Below are 22,018 nucleotides of genomic sequence, written 5' to 3'. Positions count from 1 at the left end.
TGGTTGTGAAGCCCCTGAGAATGCATAATTTCTTGCTGCTATCATAGCTTTGGAAAAAGCCAAAGACCTCAACCTTACTCACTTTTGGCTTGAATCAGATTGTGTGTTAGTGGTTAATGCTTTCAAAGATCACAACTTAGTGCCTTGGAAATTCAGAATTCGTTGGCTTATGTGTCGAGCTTTCACTGTTAGTATAGATTTTATGATTACACATAATTTTAGAGAAGCCAATTTTTGTGCCGATTATTTGGCTAGTATGGGTTTAAGAGGCAATTCTATCACTTGGTACCACTACATTCCTCATGATATCATGAAAGAGTATTTATTAGACAAGATGGGTATCCCTAGGTTAAGGCTTTGTTGTTAAGGGGTCTTGGCTTGGTCCCCTGTGTATTTTGATCTCTTTTTACATTGATAACTTTTTTGTTAAAAAAAAAAAAAAACTCACGTTTGACAGTCAGAAATTTACCATGTCGATTTCCACTTATCTTGAATTGGATGTGCACCCTACGCTTGTATGAAAACTCAGTTTGCGTACTTAAAATTGGTTAGATTTAATGATGAATAACATGGTTGTGTCTGCGTTAGGATAACTGCCGACGTGCATTTAACTTGAAACAATCATTTATTTCAATTTAAAGAAATGTTTGACATCTGTTCTCCATGATTAAGGGCGATATCTGATATCTGCTCTATCTAAAAATAGCAATGTTACAACCGCTGTCATGCAAGCAAGAAGATAAAGAAAAGAACATTTAAAACTCATTAAAATTTTATAAATATGATGTGATAATACTCTTTGACAATTTGCACCACTTTGACATGTTACTATTTTTGAGAAAATTTTTGGATAGACACAATCATGATACTTGAATATACACACAATCAAATCATAATTTTTTATTAATTCAAAAATAAATAATTAAATTTTTCTCTCCTGCTTTATTACATCCACTCTCATAAATTTAATTAAAAATAAATAAATTTTAAATAGATTAAAGAAACTTTATGAAAAATCAAATTTATATTTTCTTTACACAGAAGAAATAGAAATTCATACTCACAAGTTGAAGTTGAGCATTTTAATTTAAATAAAAATATTTGTTAACTAATATTAATTTTCAGCCACATCAAATAATGTTTTTATTAGTTGAATTAAAATTTATGTTCTATAAAAAAATTTAAGTGTATATAAAATATATTACTAATTACTAATTATCTAATAATATCTTGTATATGTATGATTTATGATTTTTATTTTTAAAAAAATTTATAAATCATTTTAAAAACTAAAGACATGTTAGTTACTGATTAAAAGAAATTATATATATATATATATATATATATATATATATATATATATATATATATATATATATATATATATATATATATATTAAATAGTAGAATTTATTTCAAATGTATTTCAAATTTAATTTTTAAAATTGAAAAAAATAATTTATATAATCATTAACTATATATTAAATTTTTTACATAATACATACTTCATAATTTAAAATTAAAATCTCAAAAAATATTAAAATATTATTATTTTTAAATTTTTTTTATTTTATAAATTTTGATATTTAAAACAGAATTATAGCAATATAATAAAATATGTACAAATAATTTTAAGAAGTTATTTTCAAAGTAATTTTTTATAAAAATATTTCTAACAAAATACATTAAATTATAAATATTAATTTAAAAAAAAAAACTTTAATAAACGAGGCACTAAACTAAATCTACTACTTATGTTTAAATATCGTGGATAAAAACAGTTAAAATAAAATTAGTTTTCTAAAATATTTATACTATATTTAAAAATATTTATTATCTAACTAAACACTTCCGTGATAGAAACGAATATTAAATTCATCAACGTCAACCCAATCTAAAAAATTCAACATGACTTATTCTATCCTAACACGTCTCATACAAAATATAACGCATCACATTAGTATAAAAGGCTAGTAAGGATCCATTTTCAATACATAAAAAAAAAAATCATTTTCTATACATAAACAAAATGGCAGAATCTTCATCAACCAAAAGTGGTCTTAGGTTAGCCGGCAAAGTAGCCATAGTCACCGGAGGTGCTAGCGGTATTGGCAAAGAGACGGCGCATCTCTTTGTCAAACAAGGTGTACGTATAGTGGTGATTGCTGATATTCAAGATGAGTTGGGAATTCAAGTGGCTAAATCCATTGGTACAGATAAGTGCATATTTATTCATTGTGATATTAGAATTGAAGATGATGTTAAAAATCTCGTTCAATCAACAGTCAATACTTACGGACAAGTAAGTACAATCTTTTATAAGAAATTTTACAAAAACTTTATACAAATAGATATTATTAATGTGTTACTTTTTTTTCTTTCTTATTCTCTACAGATTGATATTATGCACTGCAATGCTGGGATTGTGAGTCCAAGTGCTCAAATCGTGTTGGATTTCGACGTTTCTCAAGCTAATGGCGTGTTTGCAACTAATGCTATAGGAACAGCATTGTGTGTAAAATACGCAGCTCGCGCGATGGTGGAGGGTAAGGTGAAGGGTAGCATTGTATGCACGTCAAGCGTAGCCGGTAGCTATGGTGTCGGAACGGGGACAGATTACTCGATGTCGAAGCATGCAATATTAGGGTTAATGCGCTCAGCAAGTGTGCAACTTGGAAAATACGGGATAAGAGTGAACTCTGTGTCCCCAAATGGATTAGCGACTCCACTGACTGAGAAACTGCTAGACGCTGATGCAAAGACAGTGGAAAAGATTTTTTCAAAATACTCAATGTTGAAAGGATTGGTTTTAAGGACTAATAATGTGGTAGATGCAGTATTGTTTTTGGCATCTAATGAATCTGACTTTGTCACGGGTCTCGATCTTCGTGTGGATGGCAACTATGTTACTAACGCTGATAATTTGAAGGATTAAACATCGCATATGTTAATAAGGAGTAATGCATATAATCCATATTCTAAAATAAATACAATAAAATAAATATGAAAAAAGATTGATATAATATTAATATTTTAATATGATAAACTATGTAAGTTGTATTTTCATGGCTCAGATTTACCTCATATCTTAAAATATTTAATTAATGTTTAATTGAACAAGATATTAATGTAATATGTATTTAGCAAATGAGGTAAATCTGAGCCATTAATTCAAATTCAATGGTTATTATTAAAAGTTCTCAGTTCTCATTATAGCCAAAGTTCTCATTTGATACGTCCCTTGTCTTATATATATATATATATATATATATATATATATATATATATATATATATATATATATATATATATATATATATATATATATATTAAAAGGGATCATATGATGACTGGTACCACGGAATGTTTCTAGTGGGATTGACATAATTCTCCGATGAACAAAGAAAAATACATGTAAAAAAGTTAGCAATAGCATTATGATAATTAGGTTAGTATGAGACGCAAGTGAAATTATACAAGTGTGAGTTGAATAATGTTAATTGATAAACTCAGTCATCATTCTTCACCTTGTGAAGATGAGTTGCAGAGAGAGAAATTGAAAGGAAACGAAGAAGAGAAAGTGTGATAAGCTATAATTCATTCATTAGATTAAATAATACAGTGTGTCAACCTTATATACAAAGAGATAACAGTACTGTTACATTTAACATCCTACTAACTAATAACAAGCTTAACTCAAACAGTTGGTAACAGTGTTATAACAGAAAATAAATGGTACAACTTATTATATCTCTAACACCCCCTCAAACTGAAGGTTGGTGAGCTTCACACACCACCTTGAGTTTGGCCCACAAATCTTGAAACACATCTGTGCAAAGGGGCTTGGTTAGAGTGTCAGCAATCTAGGTTGCTACAAGAACATGTTGAATGGACATTCGTTTAGCAACAACACGTTCTCGTACAAAATGTATATCTAACTCGATATGTTTGGTTCGAGCATGTTGAACCCGGTTATGAGATAGAAAAACAACACTTAAATTATCACATAATAGTGTAGGTGTGTGAAATGAAATACAAAGTTCACAAAGTAATGATTCTAACCAAAGTAATTCAGAGGTTAAATGTACAAATGCTCAATATTCAGCTTCAGTGTTAGACCATGCAATTAAATACTGCTTTTTATAACTCCAAGAGACCAGCTTAGGACCAAAAATATACAAGAACCAGATGTTGATCTACGATCATCTGGATCACTTGCCCAATCTGAACCACTGAAGTCTCGAAGGGAGAACTTGGGTGCCAAGATTAAGGGAGATAGAAGCAAAGCGTAATCACTAGTACCACTTAGATAACACAATAATATCCTAATTGCAGACAAATGTGTCTCAAATGGACTAGCCATGAGCTGACAATCTTTATTGACACTAAAGGCAATGTCTGACCTAGTTAGTGTAACATATGGTAATGCACCAACAACAGATCTGTATTATTGTGTATCGGAGAAGAAATTAGAGCCATGCCTACTCAACTTACAGGTGTTTAGCATTAGAGTTGGCACCCCATTTGCATTAAACATTTTGGTTTTTGATGTATTTGGAGTGAGTGAGAAGGAGTGAGCCATTACTACATAATTTAACTTCAGAGCAAAGGTATTGTGCAACTTGTTTATTAAGTCATGAAAAAGAGTGAAGATGGAACTTGTTATTAAAATATCATCAACATAGACTAGAGCATACATGGATATAATTGGTTGCAGTAGACAAAGAGAGAATTGTCATACTTGGATGTGGTGAAGACAAGTTGAATAAGTGTTAGAGTCAGTCAGTTTCTCATACCGGGCTTGCTTGAGACCATAACTTGCTTTGTTATATTTACTCGGAAAACTAAGAGGATGGATCATGTACACTTCATCATGTAGAGTTCAATTGAGAAATACATTATTAATGTTAATTTGTTGGATATCCCACTTATAGGTGATGGATAGAGTTAAAATTACTCTAATAGTGGTTGGTTTGACAACTGGAGAAAAAGTTTCTATGTAGTTAAATTTGTGTTCTTGATGGTAACCTTTAGCAACTAGCCTGGCCTTATGTTTGAGAAGATTACCATTAGCATTGTGTTTAACTTTAAAAACCCATCGTCACCCTACAACTTTTCTGTCAGTGGGCAATGTTGTTAGAGTGCATGTTTTGTTGGCTTGCAAGGCATTGAACTCCTCTTTCATGGCCTGTGACCATTCAGGAATAGCCAAGGCTTATTTAACATTTGTGGGTTCAGACTCGATGTGAGCAATATAGGCTTTGAGTTTGGAGATGCCAGTCTTACCTCAAGTAAGCATGGAATAATTGTTCTTAAGGAGTGGGATAGAAAGTCTACTAGTGAGTATGGAAGGAGAATTGGAGAAACAACAACATGGTCATTTATGAACAATTCTATATCAATAAGGGTAAAAAATTTCAGGTAAAGTAGTGTTAGTTTGGTGGTAAGTTCATGCAGTCCACGCCATTGGTGACCAAGAGTTCTCTGGTTCAAATTTGGGCTGGTACAACTTTTGGTCATTTACATGTTCAAATCAAGGATTTGAATCCATGATCTTTCACCCTATAACAAAACTCACAACCACATTGTCATTTATGATTAAAAAGATTCATAAAATCAATTTAATCATTATCATTTATCAATTAAATATTTTGGAAATTTTTCCAACAAAAACTTACCATGTTGTTTTCTATTTTTTTTAAATCACTTTTTTTTAATTGAACGTGCACCCTATGTTTGTATCAAAAATCAATTCGCATACTTAATTTTGTTTGATTTAATTTTATTTAATCCATTTTGTTAGATTTTATTAGGAGCATGGTTGTGTCTGCCTTTGAATAAGTGCTTAGGATAGTATGATGGCGAGGTTTGGAATCTGAAGTCTCATTGAATTTTGTTAAGGATCTGTTTGGTTAAGGATAAATGGAGGGGAAGGATGGGAGGAGAGGAAATATTTAATAGTTTATGTGTATGTTTCAAATTTTAAGAGGGAGAGGTGAGGTAGATGGAGGGAACCAAAATCCTTCCTGAACCACTTTTTATTTCTTCCCACTTGAAAAGATTGGAAAGGGATAAGAGATATTTCATTTTAATTATAAGTATATTTATGTATTTATTCTTATTTATTTATATAAATATAAATTTAACTTATTAAAATATTAAAAGTTTTATTTCTAACTAATTTTTTATTTTTTAAAAAATATTTTCTGTGTTGTATTTCAAAAGTTCTATTTATTTTATTTTATTTGTAGAAATCCCTGAATTGAATAAATCTGTCATTTCTCCCAACATACACTAGTTTAAAATACTTACGTACATATACCTATGAAAAAATTAAATTTTTGATTAAAAAAAAGGTGTTTCCGTATGTACATCTAATAAACTAAAAAAATAAAATAAAATAAAATTTAAATAGGTATGGTGCACCCCGATAATATCTCAAGAGAATTAGTTCCTTCTGCAATTGTTTCTCCGAGTGTTGAAGGGATAGTCGTAAAGGCGGTAGATGTCGGCGGTGACTTTAATAACAAGCAAGAGTTTAATGATCGTGAAAGCACGCTCACATGGATACGTAGGAATGAAACAAACCTTGGTTTTGGCATGGTAATAGGAAGATCAGTTAATGGTACATTGGTACTAAAAGAAGAAACACTTTCGTAACAATGTTGTGCAAAAGAAGCGGGAAATACCATACTCCTCTAAGGAAGTTTAAAAGAGATGGCACGGGTACTAGAAAATGCAAGTCTCCATTTAAAATCTGTGGTTATATGTTGGCTAGCAAGAAATAGAAATTTAGTGTTATTTGTGGTTTGCATACCATGATTTGTGCTCAAAGTTACAAGGTCATCCTAGTGTATGTCGACTCAAACCGGAAGAGAAGACATGTATTAGTGACATGTCCTTGAATCTTGTTCAACCGAAAAATATATTTGTCACATTGAAACGGAAAGAACCCGACAACGTATCAAATATAAGGCAAGTGTATAACATCCGGTACCACAATAATAAGGATAATAGAGGAGATAGAAGGGAGATGCAATAATAGTGGAGATTCGGTACCAAACTTGCGACGATGGAGTTACGGTCTGAGATATTTTTTGGACTCATCGGAATTCAATAAAGTTGTTCAACACATTTCCGACAGTGCTCGTTCTCGATTCTACATACAAGACCAACAAGTATAGACTTCCGTTATTTGATATGGTTGGTGTAACATCCACCAAGAAGACATACGCGGTTGGTCTTGGTTTTTCGGAGTGCAAAAAAGAGGATAATTTTACATGGGCATGAGAGGTGTGTCAGTCACTTTGGAAGAAATAAGTCGAGATGTCTAAGGCAATTTTTATGGACCGCGATACCGCGTTGATGAATGCAGTGGAAAAGGTATTTCCTTCTTCTAAGGCATTACTTTGTCGATATCACATAACATGTAATGTGAGAAGTAAGGTTAAACTGGAGGTAGGGACGAAACAAGTAGAGACCAAAGGTGGGAAATCAGTGAAGTCCAGTGTGGTTGTTGAACAAATAATTGACGCATGAAGTCGGATTTCAAATTCTTCGACAAAATAATTATACGCCGATTTCATCATTCAATTTCGAAAAGTGAGTGAAAAGTATCTTGATTTATTGAAATATGTTGAAAGCACCATTCTGGATAAGGTGAGGGAGAAGTTTGTGTGCGCATGGACTGATAATGTCTGATACCTTGGGAATACAACCACCAACAGAGTCGAGTCGACACATGCTAGTTTGAAAATTGGTTGGATAATAGCAAGGGTGACTTGTGTCGATATTGAGACTGTGTAAATCTCATGATTAAAAACCAACACAATGAGATACAAACAACATTTGGTCAGAGCATTACGGTGTTGGAACATCGATTCAAGGACAACATACTTTATTCTCAATTGATCGACAATGTGTCTTGGGCCGGGTTGAACTATATTTTTCCGGAGGCCAAACAAGGTGAAGTTGTAGGTTCCGATAGCGCAAAGTGTGGTTGTACTATTTCTAAAATGTATGGTCTCCTGTGTGCGTGCGTTATTTCTAAAAAGATAGAACTAGGTAAACCAATAAGAATGGACGAAGTTATCCCTCATTGGAAAAGACTTAGTTTTGATGATGATGGTTGTGTCGAAGGAGAAAAATTGCATATCTCTATTACCTCCTAATTTGAAGCGATACAAGAGAGGTTTTCAAAGGCCGATGACAACTTGAAACTCCACATCAAAGAACAATTGCGGAATATTGGATATCCCGAACAACCAACATGAAACCATTTTCTCAATCGGTTAATACAAATAGTGCTTCGAAGAAATTGAAGCCTACACCGAATGACAACTCGACCACACGGGCTCCTTCATATTGTGAGCACGTCGATAAACTTTTCCCGACTCACCGGCGTCTAAATCTAAAATATCTCAAACAAGTTCAAACAAAGGAGCTCGCATAAGCAAACCGCCTCCGACACCTATTCCGCCGAAAATTCAAATTATCAAATAGATGCCTATTCCACTAAAAATTCTATTCATCGAAGAGATGCCGATTTTTTATGGACAGATACATCAAACGGATCGTCAATGTTACGGGAGACAATTATTGCAGTTACCGGGCCGTCTCGGGGTTGCTTGGTAATGGAGAGGATAGTCATACATAGGGGTGGAAAACGGGCATGCCCGCCCCGTTTAGGCCCGCCCCGCAAAAGCTCGCGAAAAAACGGGGCGGGGCGGACATATTTGATTGTGCGGGTCTAAAACCTTGTCCCTTCCCACAAAAAAGTGAGGGCGGGGAAAGCCCGCGGGAATCAAACTTTTTAGGCCTAAAAATAGTAAAATTGTATGAAAAAGCTAATGTCCGCAAAAGCCCGAAAAAAATGGGGCGGGGCAGGGCGAACACATTAAAGGGAGCGGACCTAAAACCTTACCCCACCCCGCGTAAAAGTGCGGGCAAAACGGGCTTTCCCCGTGGGCCGGGCCCGTTTTTCCACCCCTAGTCATACACTTGTCCGTCATCAACTTATCCAAGAGTTGAAGACGCATAAAGACTCGTACACGCGGGTATAGTGAGATGAAACTAAATTTGAAGCGGTTAACGAAGCTCTTGTTCCTTGGTTGTGCATTTATGCACCGGTGTCAAAATGAATGAGATTCTCGAAAATGATACATCTTATTGCATGCGCGTATGATAGGGTGTGCATTGACTTGACGCGTTATGGTTTTTCGGAAACCTTTTTCCCCCTCCGGACCGCACCACCAACAAATCCAAATATTCGCATCATGTGTATTGGATGACTTTCAAAATTGAGTCATTTTGTGCAAGTTTACTTGAAACCGGGATGCCCCATTCCACCTACGTCACTGGAATGAGTGCTTCATCATACCGAAGATGCCAAGACGTGGCCGGATCTTTTTGTTGATAGGATGCACGAATTCGAAAGATTAAAAACACATCGAGAATGAAGCGAATAAGGAAAAGTCAAAATTAGAACCACCAATAGATTTAACCGTCGATAGTTCTTTTGATGTGTTTTGTAGTTTCAAAATTAGAACCACCAATAGATTTAACCGTCGATTTTTCGTCAATATATGCATTCTCATAATTCTGCCCTTCTATATTATTTTGTTATGCTAAAATAACTAACAGTTAAAGTTCCGTAGATGTATCTACGAAAAGTTCAAAATTTGCAAACTATGGGTTTTTCCCGTAGATGCACCTACGAAAACAAAATATCTAGGATCTTTCAATGGATATACCTACAGAATGATCTGTGATAGAAAATGGGTGGCCCACATTCAACTAGGTTTTCTATAAATTTGAGATTTCTAATATTGTATTTCACACTGACACAAATATGTTTCAATATGAGTACAACGTCCGTTGGTATGTCGAAAGTGTCTCCTACTCCGATGGCAGAACACTCGGGCGCACATTCAAACTCAACGAGTACATCTCGCTCGATGTCATCATTGACGAAATCCACTACCGCCTACCTTATAGTGACAAATAGAAGGTTGTGAAGCTCGAGTATTGTTCGTCTTCATTTGACTACGGAGGGAACGTCGTTTACACCAACTTGGAGCTCAAGAACCAAGCGGATGTTTTGGCGATGTGGCGAACGTATTTCGGTTTTGAAGATAAAATCCCGCTCGAGTTTGTAGCGACGATGCAAAGAACGGTAAAGCAAATCTTAGAGATGTGCAAGCGTCCAACGGGCTATTGAAATGTAATATTTAATTTGCTGTTGATATTATCTATGGAATGCCGATTTTAATCTATGAATATTGTTTTTATCGTTGCAAATGTTGTTTTTCTAATTTTCTGAATCTGATATATTCCTCAAATAAACATAAGGAAATGTTCCGTATATGCATCTACGGAATGTTTTCACGCAAATGTAAAAAAATGCTTTTGGAGAAACATCTACAAAAGCAAAAGGACATTATTGAAAGCACACATGGTGCCTAAGAATTCAATGAGTGTAGTAAGAGTTTCTCAACAAAATTATAGCAATATAATAAAAAGATTTAAATTTTATAAAAATTACTTATAATTATGAAAATAATATATTAAATTTAATAAACGAGGAATTAAACTAAATCTATAACTTAATTATGTTAAAATATTATGGATAAAAATAGTTAAAATAAAATTGTTTTTAATAACATTTATACTAAATATTAAAACATTCATTGCCTAACTACACTTCCGTATTCAAACGAATCTTTGATTCATGAACGGCCACGGTTAAGGGTCCACCCTATCTAAAAAGACCAACATGACCTATTCTATACCATCACGTCTCATAGAAAATCTAATGCATCTAAAATTAGTATAAAAGGCTAGTTAGGAACCACTTTCTATACATCAAGAAAATGGCAGAAACTTCATCCACCAAAAGCGGCCTTAGGTTAGCCGGCAAAGTAGCCGTAGTTACCGGAGGTGCCAGCGGTATTGGCAAAGAGACGACAAATCTCTTTGCCAAATAAGTGTACGTATGGTGGTGATTGTTGATATTCAAGTTGAGAATTCAAGTGGCTGATCTATTGGCAAAGATAGACGCACATTTATTCATTGTGATATTAGAATTCAAGATGATGTCAAAAATCACGTTCAATCAACTATTGATACTTATGGACAAGTAAGTACAATCTTTTATAAAATTTCTTATAAAAATGTTATACAAATATATATTATTAATGTGTGTTGAAACTTGTTTCCTTTCTTTTTCATTACAGATAGATATTATACCCTGCAATGCTGAAATTGTGAGTCCAAGTGATCAAACTATGTTGGAATTCGACATTTCTCAAGCTAACGGTGTGTTTGCAACTAATGCTATAGGAACAACATTGTGCGTAAAACACGCCGCACGCGCGATGGTGGAGGGTAAGGTGAGTAGCATTGTGTGCACGGCGAGCATTTCTGCTAGCTACGGTGTCACGACGGGGACATATTATTCAATGTCAAAGCATATTGTATTAAGGTTAATGCGCTCAGCGAGTGTGCAACTTGCAAAATACGGGATAAGAGTGAATTTCGTGTTACCAAATGGATTAGCAGCACCACTGACTGAGAAAATGCTAGACGCAGATGCAAATACAATGGAAAAGATTTTTTTCAAAATACTCCATGTTGAAAGGAATGGTTTTAAGGACTAATAATGGGGCAGTTGCAGTGTTATTTTTAGCATCTAATGAGTTTGATTTTGTTATTGGTCTTGATCTTCTTGTGGATGGAAACTATGTTACTAGTGCCGATGTAATATAGAGTAATTAAGAGGATTAAACATCACACTTCTAGTCGGAGTGTTAGAGATGTAAATAGTGATGCACATGAAGGAATAAATGCAATAAAAGAAGTATAATAAATACCCAAAAAAAAGTGTGGTATAATATAGATGGATATATAAGAATAGTAATATAATAATATTTTGATATGATAAATAACTAGATTATGATCCGTGCGATGCGCGGTTGTGTCATTCATTTTTCCCCTGTTTTGGACTTTTTAAACAAAGCGTCTCCCTATTACAAAATCAACAAATCTTGTCCCTTAATTTAGCATGGCTTTAGATTTACATGGTCCCCCATCCATTTTAGGTGACGTGTCATGTGTTTTAATGAGCTGACATGATTTTAGCCAAGCCATGTCATCAATTGAATATATTTTATTAATTAATTGAATATTATAATTTCCATAAAATCTTAAATGAATTTTTAATTAATTATAACATGATTTTTGTTGTTTTAATATTCGTAACGTTTTAGATTATTATTAGAAACAATCATAAGTTCTGAAGTCCCTTTTCTCAATCTTCGTTGCCCTAATTTTCGTTTCCATCCATCCTTTTTGTTCCCATCCATCCTTCTTGAGTCAAGTTCCTTAAGTTTCGTCCACCATCGCGTTCAAGTTCACCTGCAAGTTTGAGACCGAAAATGACGACTCCATAACATCTGAAGAATAGAAATGAAGAGGTCAACTATGGTGTGAGGTATGTTTATTTGCTTGGCTTGTCCCTTTTGCTATTGTCAGTGGACCCCAAATCAGTTTGGTTTGTTGATTTGTTTGTGGTCTTATTGTTTATTTGTTTGTTGGGCATTGTTTATGTGAATTTGTGGTCCCTTGTGTTTGTTTGTGTTATGTTAGTGTTTGTTTGTTAATTTGCAAATGTTTTTGTTGAATCTTTGTGAATCCTCATAAGACTAACAAGGTTAGGTTAAGGATACACCATAGGGGACAACTAGTTGAGGAACCTGTTAAGTGGTATGTTAATGGCCAAGTTGCTGAGATGAAATGAGGTTGGGATGTAGAATATATGTCATACATGGAGATACAAGGTATGATTAAGAGTGAGGGTTGTGAAAATATTAAGTGTGTGTGGTATTGGAACCATGCATATAGTTTTGTTCGTGGTCTTAGACCATTGAACAATGATAAGGATGTTTTGCAATTTTCAAAAGATGTGGAAGGATATGAAGTAGTTGACTTATATGTGGAGCATGAAGTTGAAATTCCTAATATTGTTGATGAAAGTGAATTAGATGCTAACATTGAGGTTGATGATGATGTACAATGCGATGAATTCAAAAATGAAAATAACATTGAAGTTGATGTTAATGAAGAAGTCAACATTGAGGTTGATGGTGAAGATGAGGATGAGGAGGTTGAGGATGGAGTAGGTAATGAAGAATATAACATTGAGGATGATGGTGTTTCTAACAATGTTGAGGCTAGAGTTAATAATGAGGAAGATAACATTAAGGATGATGGTATTGCTAACAATGTTGAGGCTGGAGTTGGTAATGAGGAAGATAACATTGAGGTTGTTGGTGTTGCTAACAATGCTGAGGCTGAAAAAGATGATATTGATGAGGATTATGTGGCAACTGAGAGTAGCTACGAGGGTAGTTAGTTTTAATTTAGTGAAGAATCTGATGTGAGTGAGATGAAATGGACTAAGGTTCTTCCCCAAGAGACATTGGTGGGGTTTCAAGCTGCCAAAAGGAGAAAGATCAGACTAAATTCCATGAGGAAAGTGAGGACTCACACCATTTATATACATCCCTGGTTCTGATGATGAGGATGAGGAAGGTCTAAAGTTTCCTACTTATAAATCAGGTGAAGGGATGAAATTTACACTAGGGATGATGTTCACTAATAAAGAAGTGATTATGGATGCAGTCAAGCACTATGGCATGGAAAACCAAAAGAATGTCTTCATCAAGAAAAATGATGTCAAAAGGGTTGTGGTTCTTTGTAATGATGGTTGTAAGTTCTATATGAAGAACACACATTCCATAAGAGAGCTGATAACAGAAGTTCAAAGACAAAGTGGCTTTCCAAAAGGCTTGCCACCACTCTTAGAGACAACCCCTAAATGAAACCATCAGGCCTAATAGCTGAAGCTCTTGAGAGATGGGGAGTGAAACTATCACATGACCAGGCATGTAGGGCTAAAAGGAAAGCAATGAAGTTGGTTCAACGGGCTGGTATTGAGTAATTCTCTCATTTGAGGTCTTATGGATAGGAGATACTTCAAAACTTCACACTTCAACACTTATTCCAAATGTGATTTACAGGTTTACAACATGTGTGAAGCATTCAATAGGGCTATTCTACAGCATAAAGAGAAACCCATTATCACACTATTGGAGGAAATCAAACAATACATCAACAAGAGGAATACAAATCAGAAGGAGTTGCTTTATGGGTACACATGGTCAATATGTCCTAAAATTTAGTTGGTTATTGAGAAGCATAAGAAGCAAGGAATCCTCACATTTTGCCAAGGAGGTTTTCAACTTTCACATGTGCAATGTGTGGTGATATGGGACATAGCAAAAGGAGCTGTAAAGGTAAGAGGGCTCCCGATAGGGAAATTCCAAAGAGTAGCAACAAACCAAAGAAGGCTAGGAAAGTAAATGCAAAGGCTAAGAAGGTGAAGACTAAGAAAAAGAAAATAGAAATTGGTCAAGGGTCTCAAGCTCCTCAATCCACTAAGGAGTAGTGAACTTTAGGTGTAAGTAATATATTTTAGGAAAGTAATGTATGGATCACACTATATTTTGGGAAAGTAATGTATGGTTACAATATTTTGAGTGTTATTTTGGTTGTATGAAAACAATGTTAATGTACTGATGGTTGTAAGGTATCATTAAAACAATGTTAATGTACTGATGGTTGTAAGGTTTTATTCTAACAATGTTAATGTACTGATATTAAGGTGTTATTTTGGGTTCATTATTCTGTCAAATTTAAGGCATAAAATTTGTGAAATTAAAGTTCCAAAATAAGTCATACAAGATTGTAAGATGTTGATAAAACGAAGATATTGATAATAGAAAATATTTCAACATTGTAAGATATTGATAAAACGAAATTATTAAAAAAAATTGAATCAAACTTACCTTTGATACAAGATTGAAAGCAATTTGAATGGAAAAATGAAAGAGAAGAAATGAATTGGAATGGAAGAGAGAAAAAAATAAATTTGAAGATCTGTGTTATGTAGAAAGAGAACGAAGGGAGCAAATTTATAAGCCAAATAGTGACGTGAATATCATGTCGCAACCTTGCCATGTGATATTCACGTCGCAAAAAAACAACAGTAAGATCATTTACTCAGCCTGCCTGCAAAGTCTGCCACCAATCACTTCACGAAAATACAATTTTCCCTCTTAAAGTTTGCGACTTGTTTAACACGTCACAAATAATGTTTTGAAATTTTGAATCTCCCCTTATGTGAACATTACAACATTTATTGTTTTTTATTTTCACTTTATGGTAGTGATGTGTTTCCCACGTCGCAACTATTTTTTTCAAAAATCAACGTCTGACTCCTACAGACTCTGACACGATTATCACGTTGCAACTGCCAATTTTTTGATAGTGACGTGATTATCACGTTGTAACTACCAATTTTATATTATTTAAAAGTAGTGGCGTGATTATCACATCGTAACTGCCAATTTTTTGACACGTGATAATCACGTCACAAAAACACTTCGCAGGGGAGCTTTTATCCTTTAGTGTAAAATTATTAGATTTTGATCACTTAAATTCTAATCGAATTTAAAATTAAATGAAAAATAAAGGTATTAATAGAGAAGTGAAGTCTTTTTCAATTTGATGTTAATATTAAAGATGTCATTATGAAAAGTAAGATACATCACTTTCTAACAAAATTTCATGACTTCAACTTATGAATGACAACAAACATATCATATTCCACACTAGCATGCGGAGAGAAACAAAGCATCTTGATATGCAAATCCAAACACAAATTGCCAAAGTTTTCATATTTGAATATATGGTCCACTTCCACTGTCATCACCATTCACCTACTACTCTTTTGGTCAACTACAAAAGATACAAACAATTGGTACTACATCAACCTCAAAAACGTGGAAAATACTAATCTAAATCAGTTATAAGACAAAACTTGCTTGTAACTAATTACTTATTACATCTAGCATCTTTAGAAACAAACTATACTCTCATATTAATACTCAAGTATTTTTTCATCCAAACATGGCAGAAGCTCCATCCACAAACACCAATCTCAGATTATCTGGAAAAATAGCCATAGTAACCGGAGGTGCTAGTGGTATCGGTGAAACCACAGCGCGTGTCTTTGCTAACGAAGGCACGCGTGTGGTTGTGATTGCCGATATCCAAGATGAGCTTGGTGAACAAGTAGCCGCGTCGATTGGTAGCCAAAGGTGCATCTATGTTCATTGTGACGTGACAGACGAAGATCAAGTTCGAAATCTCATTCAATCAACGGTTAATACTTATGGACAGGTTCATAATTTTTTTCTAATTTTAATTATTTTTTCTATAGTTATAAATGACTAATCTATGAGATTAAAATTTTTGCTATTTTCATAACAGATAGATATAATGTTCAGCAATGCTGGAATCATTAATTCAACTGATCAAACAGTGATGGAACTTGACATGTCGAAACTTGATCGTTTATTTGCTGTCAATGTTCGAGGAATGGCGTTGTGTGTGAAACACGCAGCGCGTGCAATGGTGGAACAGCGTGTGAGGGGCAGCATCGTGTGTACCGGGAGTGCTGGTGGTAGCCATGGAGGCTCGCGTTCAACAGATTATATAATGTCAAAGCATGCGGTATTAGGACTAATGCGCGCGGCCAGTATTCAACTTGCAACACATGGGATAAGAGTGAACTCTGTCTCGCCGAATGGATTGGCTACACCATTGACTTGTAAGTTGTTGGGGATGAGCGAAGAGAATGCGCAAGAGGCTTATAAAAACTTAGCGAGGCTCGAGGGAGTGGTGCTCACGCCGAAACATGTGGCGGATGCGGTATTGTTTTTGGTTTCTAATGAGGCTGAGTTTATTACTGGTCTTGATCTTAGGGTTGATGGTGGATTTGTTTATGGAAAATAGTGATTTGTGCATGAGTATTAAAATGTTGAGAATATTAAGATTGTTTTTTTCATAGTTAGCGACATTGTCAATTGAGTATTAAAATGTTGGTAGTATGAATAAGAGATTTGTGTAAAAGTAGAGGTGTACGAGCATGAAAATATCGAAATTTTGTTTTAAAAATTAATATTACTAAGGTTTATATGAACATACTAATGTGGAGGCTTCTCTTTATATTGATTCTTAGATTAAGTGTAATACATTGTAAATGCATTGTTAGACTGTGAAGAGACTAAAGGCCAGACTTGAATGTTGGGTTGAAGATGGACTATGTTAAATAATCTGCCACTTGAGAAGCAGAAGATACGAGGGAAAGTTTGATCTAGCCCATGCTCTATTTTCTTTCTAAAGATCAGGTAAAAATTTATGGGTGTATTTCGAATGGCGGTGGACAAAATTGATTATAGTAGAATTGAATTTCGTAGAATTGATTTTATATGAATTGAGTATAGCAGAATTGGTTTATGTTTGGATATATTTATGTGAAAGTGAGTTGAACAATAAATTTCAGTGTAAAAATCATCCAGAATCAATTCTGCAGGCAGAAGCTACAAATTCTAGCTTCAAGTAGAACCAATTTTAGAGACAAAATCAATTCTACTTTTACCTAACCAAACATTTTAAAATCACCCAAAATCAATTCTACACCTCTAAAATTGCTTTTGTCACTTTCAAAAGCCAAACCAAAATGCACTATATCTATATGTTTAGGTCCCTTGTGCAATGTTGGATTATATGCTAAGTTGATTGATTGTTGAGCTGTTGTCTCAGAAAATAGAATTGGGTTAGTTGAAGTGAATGTGAATATCTTTGAATAGGTATTGAAACCATTAAATTTAACATGTGAGACTAACAAGGGCCTTGTATTATGCTTCTAAGTTGGACTTGGAGACCTTCTAAAGCACGGATTTCGACACGCACACCAGGACATGATATGACACAGATATTCCGACATTGATATATATATATATATATATATATATATATATATATATATATATATATATATATATATATATATATATATATATATATATGTTGAGCTTCTTTTATTTATTTATTATTGAAAGAGTTAACAATATTTCAATCAAAATTGATGTTTTTAATTATTTATCGATGTTGTTTCAATATGTGTTTTCCTTTTAGAGGTCCATGAGATTTATCAAAGAAATATATAAAAGTGTGTTGAAGCAAAGAAAAGAAAACAAATTTTCTTTGAAATCCTTGTCTAAATTATCTGATATCTTATATATGAGTGTGTCATTCGAGTGTAGACATCAATTTAAAGAGTAAATTAATCACAATTTATTCGTAATGATATCAGTACCAACACCTGTCAAAACCATTTTATCGCGATAGTTTTTTAAAACCCTGATTATAATAGTGAGACAAGTTCCTAGTCCGCACAGCGAAACCATTTTCCTTTAAACCCCCTTCCTTCATCTTAGCATGTCATAGAATATGCATTTTGCATATTTCTCGTTTAGTTTTTCACTATGTTATATTTCCTGATTTTTTCACTGTATTTTGGAAATTGATGATAATGTTTAGGTAGAAGCATGATATATTTGTGGTATCTAAGTAGTTGTGTTTGCTATTGTCTTTCAGTTAAATTTTTCCTTCATTATTATCTTTACCTTGTTTGCAATGAATTTATTGGTCTGAAATTGTGTGATTGTCATATAACAACAACTCTTCGATCCGTTTGTATTTAAATGCTTTCAAATTCATAAACCTTATGTTTACATATGGATATTGATGTACATTATCAAACTCAGTTCAACCACTTTACCTCAACAAAAAATAAAAAAACCAGACAAACATGGTAATTCAGTTCAAACACATTGAAACAGAACTCATTATTTTCCATCAACTGCAATTGCAGGACTAGTCTTCCTCCTCCTCTCCCTAGAGCTACGGCACGAAGACAAACTCGGAATACAAAACAACGAAGATTTATGCGATTTCTCTTTAACCGATACACAATCATCATTCTTAACTCTTTCACTACTGCTAGCAGAGTTAGCTCTTGAGCTATAAGGAGTTGAGTGTGAAGATTTCGGAAGAACATCTTGTATAGTTGGTTTCACTTTTCTCTTTTCTTTACTATCATCATCTTGATTTTCCTTCACACTATCTTTGAAAAGTTCTAGAAGTTTCTTTTTCTTCTCCGGCGATGAATCGGATGGAGAAGGTGAAGTTCGATTCTGAGACAAGGTTTTGTTCACACCAGGTGTCGCAAATGCGTGGTGAATTGGAGTATTGCCACGAGATGGTGTAAAGTCTATATAAAAATATAGACAGTACTATCAGAGTTTAATCGACATACACCGACTAATTGACAAGCAGATAATGAACAAGTGAACGAAATTAAAATCTTCAAAAAAAATAAACAATAAATGCTTACCACCATTGACACTATAGAAATCATCTTCACAATCTGAATCCATCCAAGCTTTGGAATCAAAAAATGTTTCCTCTTTACTACCTTTAAAGAGAGAAAGAAAAAAATGTGAATAATCAACTATGAACTATCTATGTATACATAGTAATAGTATAAGTATAATCCAACAAATTAATTAAAATTAATTAATTAAATCTTTTTTTTAATTATGTTGGAAATGATATTTCAACCATTTTCAATTTAATGTCAACAATAACATATGAATTGTAGTGTATTAGCAAGTTGTTTTCATTCTGCTAAAAATATCTTTCATTTATTATGCTAAGTTAAATAATTGAATAGACCATGTAACTAGAATAAAAATCAATCTTCAAATACATATATGAAAAATAAATAAATAAAAATAAATAAATAAAAAATTTAGAACTTCATATTCACATGTACAATTAATAATTGCCAATTAATAAATTCATGAAAGTTGTGACCTAACCATATCATATATGCAGAGACAGGTTCATATGGCATGATAAATTTCTATTTATTGGCCATTATGATATAAATGAAATTAAATCAACCAATCATATCATATCAATAAAATTAAATAACTTATAGTATTAAATTAAATCAATCAATCATATCAATAGAATACCAATAAAATTAAATAACTTATACTAAATTAAGTCAATCATATCATATGAATAAAATTAAATAACATATATTAAATTAAATCGATCAATAATATCATATCAATCTTGAAGAAACATGAACAACATATCACCTAATAATTGAAGAGGGAGAAAGAAATAAAAAATGAAAAATAAATAAAAAATCTGAAACAATATTTAATTGCATATATAGACAAATTTGATAGAATTCTTTAAAAATAATTAAAAATTCATTTTTTTAACTTTTTGAACAATTTATATATTTGGTCTGTATTTAAAATCCAATAACTATTCAATTTATATCAAAAAATTAAGTAATAATAATTCAACTACAAAAACAACCCAGATCAAACATCAACAGAATTCTCCAAAAACATTAATATTACTAATAAAAAATATTTTTTTTACATTAAAAAAAACCAAACCGAAAAATTAAAACTAATTCTTAGATCCCAGGACAAAAAAAAAAAAAACAACAGAAAAACCTTAAAAGAACAAAAAGAAACCATACCATAGTTAATGAAATTTGTCGTTGACTTAGAAGGTGACAATTCAAAGTTACCATTTTTGGCTTGTTCCTTAACGGGCGATGAAGGAACAACAAGTTTCTCAGTTTTGGATCCTAAAAATGAAACTTTCACCTTCATGTTGTTATTGTTATCTGTGTTGGGTTTTCTTTGAATTGAGGAACAAGAACCCATTACTCAAAAAGATGAAAACTTTATGATCATCAAGACACAAAGTGGATTCAAAGAGAGAGAAAAGTGAAGAATGGGCAAAAGGGTGTGTGAGTTTTTGGATTTATGCAAAAGGGTGTATGAAAAAATGGGTTAGTGAGGAAAAAGAGGAATTGGAGAGAGAGAATGAATGAGAGTTAGAAAAAAGAGGATTAGTCTTGAAAGGGAAGTTTATGATTTGTTATTGTGTTGTGTCAAGAAAGTCTGTTGTGTTGTGGTGAGTATTGGATGATGCTACATATATATACTCTTATTGGGTAAGGATTAGAAGTTCTAAATGTGATGGTGTTTGGAGGTAATGAGTAGTTTGTTGGCATTATAAGGAGAGAAAGGTCATAAAATTTTCACCAAATTAAGTCATAAATTGATGATTTGATATTGGTTTTATGAATGACTAGTTGGCTGTCATTGTTACATTGAAGGATGTAAAAAAAGAAATAAATCAAACTATTCATAATATCTCTCTTTTAAGGTAATGAATATTAATATATTTATGTAATTACAAAAATTAATCTTTTGAGTTGGAATAATCCAAAACATTAAATTATAATAGGCATAATATCTCTCTTTTAAGGTAATGAATATTAATATATTTTTAGAGTTGAATTTGAATCTAGAAATTGAAATTAAGTAAGATATATTTTTAATATCTCATTTAAGTATTATTTTAATCTATTTATATTAATTTTAAACTAATATTTTGTTGTAAAAGAAGAAGAAAAATGCAATGCATTTAGTTTTTGTTAGAATTTTTATTATTAAATTAAAAGTGAAATGTATAATTTTGCTTCTAATTAATATTTGTGTTGTATCTTTAACACTATGTTTGGTTTGTAAGAGAAGTTGTGAAGAGAGAAATAGATAAGAGAGAGTGTAAGAAGAGAGAAGAAAGTGAGAAATAGAGTAGATTTGAGATATTGATTGTTATAAGAGAAAGAGAGAAGAAATAGAGAAGATAGAAGTTTAACTTGTTTTTAAAAGTACTATATTACCCTTATATTTAAAATACTTTTATTCAAATTAATATAATTAATTCTTATATATAAAAATTATTTTCTTAATTCAATTATTTTTTAAAATGAATAGAAGATATATTTTTTACAAATAAAATAGTAAAATATATATGATTTTTTAATGTATATTTTTAACACTACAAAATTGTGTGCAACGTAAAAAAATTGCAAATATGTGTTTATTGATAATAGAACTATTAATTAAAAAAATATCCTTGCTTCACATATTAAAAAATTCCAGTT

The 22,018-nt window shown here is 32.7% G+C and overlaps 3 protein-coding genes and 1 pseudogene across 3 annotated transcripts; 3 read left to right on the top strand and 1 right to left on the bottom strand.

The window, feature by feature from the left end:
• The first annotated feature begins 1,988 nt into the window (after window positions 1–1,988).
• LOC131647445 ((+)-cis,trans-nepetalactol synthase NEPS2-like) lies at window positions 1,989–3,063 on the top strand. The gene is made up of 2 exons (XM_058917334.1): window positions 1,989–2,302; window positions 2,396–3,063. The coding sequence occupies exons 1-2, from the start codon at window positions 2,030–2,032 to the stop codon at window positions 2,933–2,935; spliced, it is 813 nt and encodes a 270-aa protein (XP_058773317.1). The 5' UTR covers window positions 1,989–2,029; the 3' UTR covers window positions 2,936–3,063.
• A 7,808-nt stretch (window positions 3,064–10,871) lies between these two features.
• LOC131652971 ((-)-isopiperitenol/(-)-carveol dehydrogenase, mitochondrial-like) lies at window positions 10,872–12,078 on the top strand (annotated as a pseudogene).
• Window positions 12,079–15,941: 3,863 nt separating this feature from the next.
• Window positions 15,942–16,949, top strand: LOC131652970 ((-)-isopiperitenol/(-)-carveol dehydrogenase, mitochondrial-like). Its single transcript, XM_058922974.1, has 2 exons — window positions 15,942–16,302; window positions 16,393–16,949. The coding sequence occupies exons 1-2, from the start codon at window positions 16,030–16,032 to the stop codon at window positions 16,915–16,917; spliced, it is 798 nt and encodes a 265-aa protein (XP_058778957.1). The 5' UTR covers window positions 15,942–16,029; the 3' UTR covers window positions 16,918–16,949.
• Window positions 16,950–18,660: 1,711 nt separating this feature from the next.
• Window positions 18,661–21,028, bottom strand: LOC131652972 (uncharacterized protein At3g27210-like). Its single transcript, XM_058922975.1, has 3 exons — window positions 20,537–21,028; window positions 19,364–19,444; window positions 18,661–19,240 (listed from the first exon to the last, which is right to left on the bottom strand). The coding sequence occupies exons 1-3, from the start codon at window positions 20,724–20,726 to the stop codon at window positions 18,816–18,818; spliced, it is 696 nt and encodes a 231-aa protein (XP_058778958.1). The 5' UTR covers window positions 20,727–21,028; the 3' UTR covers window positions 18,661–18,815.
• Between the last annotated feature and the right edge of the window lie 990 nt (window positions 21,029–22,018).

The sequence above is a fragment of the Vicia villosa genome, linkage group LG2 (genome assembly GCF_029867415.1).
Source record: "Vicia villosa cultivar HV-30 ecotype Madison, WI linkage group LG2, Vvil1.0, whole genome shotgun sequence".
Classification (NCBI taxonomy): Eukaryota; Viridiplantae; Streptophyta; class Magnoliopsida; order Fabales; family Fabaceae; genus Vicia; species Vicia villosa.
This window is presented reverse-complemented; position numbering and strand designations above follow the sequence as displayed.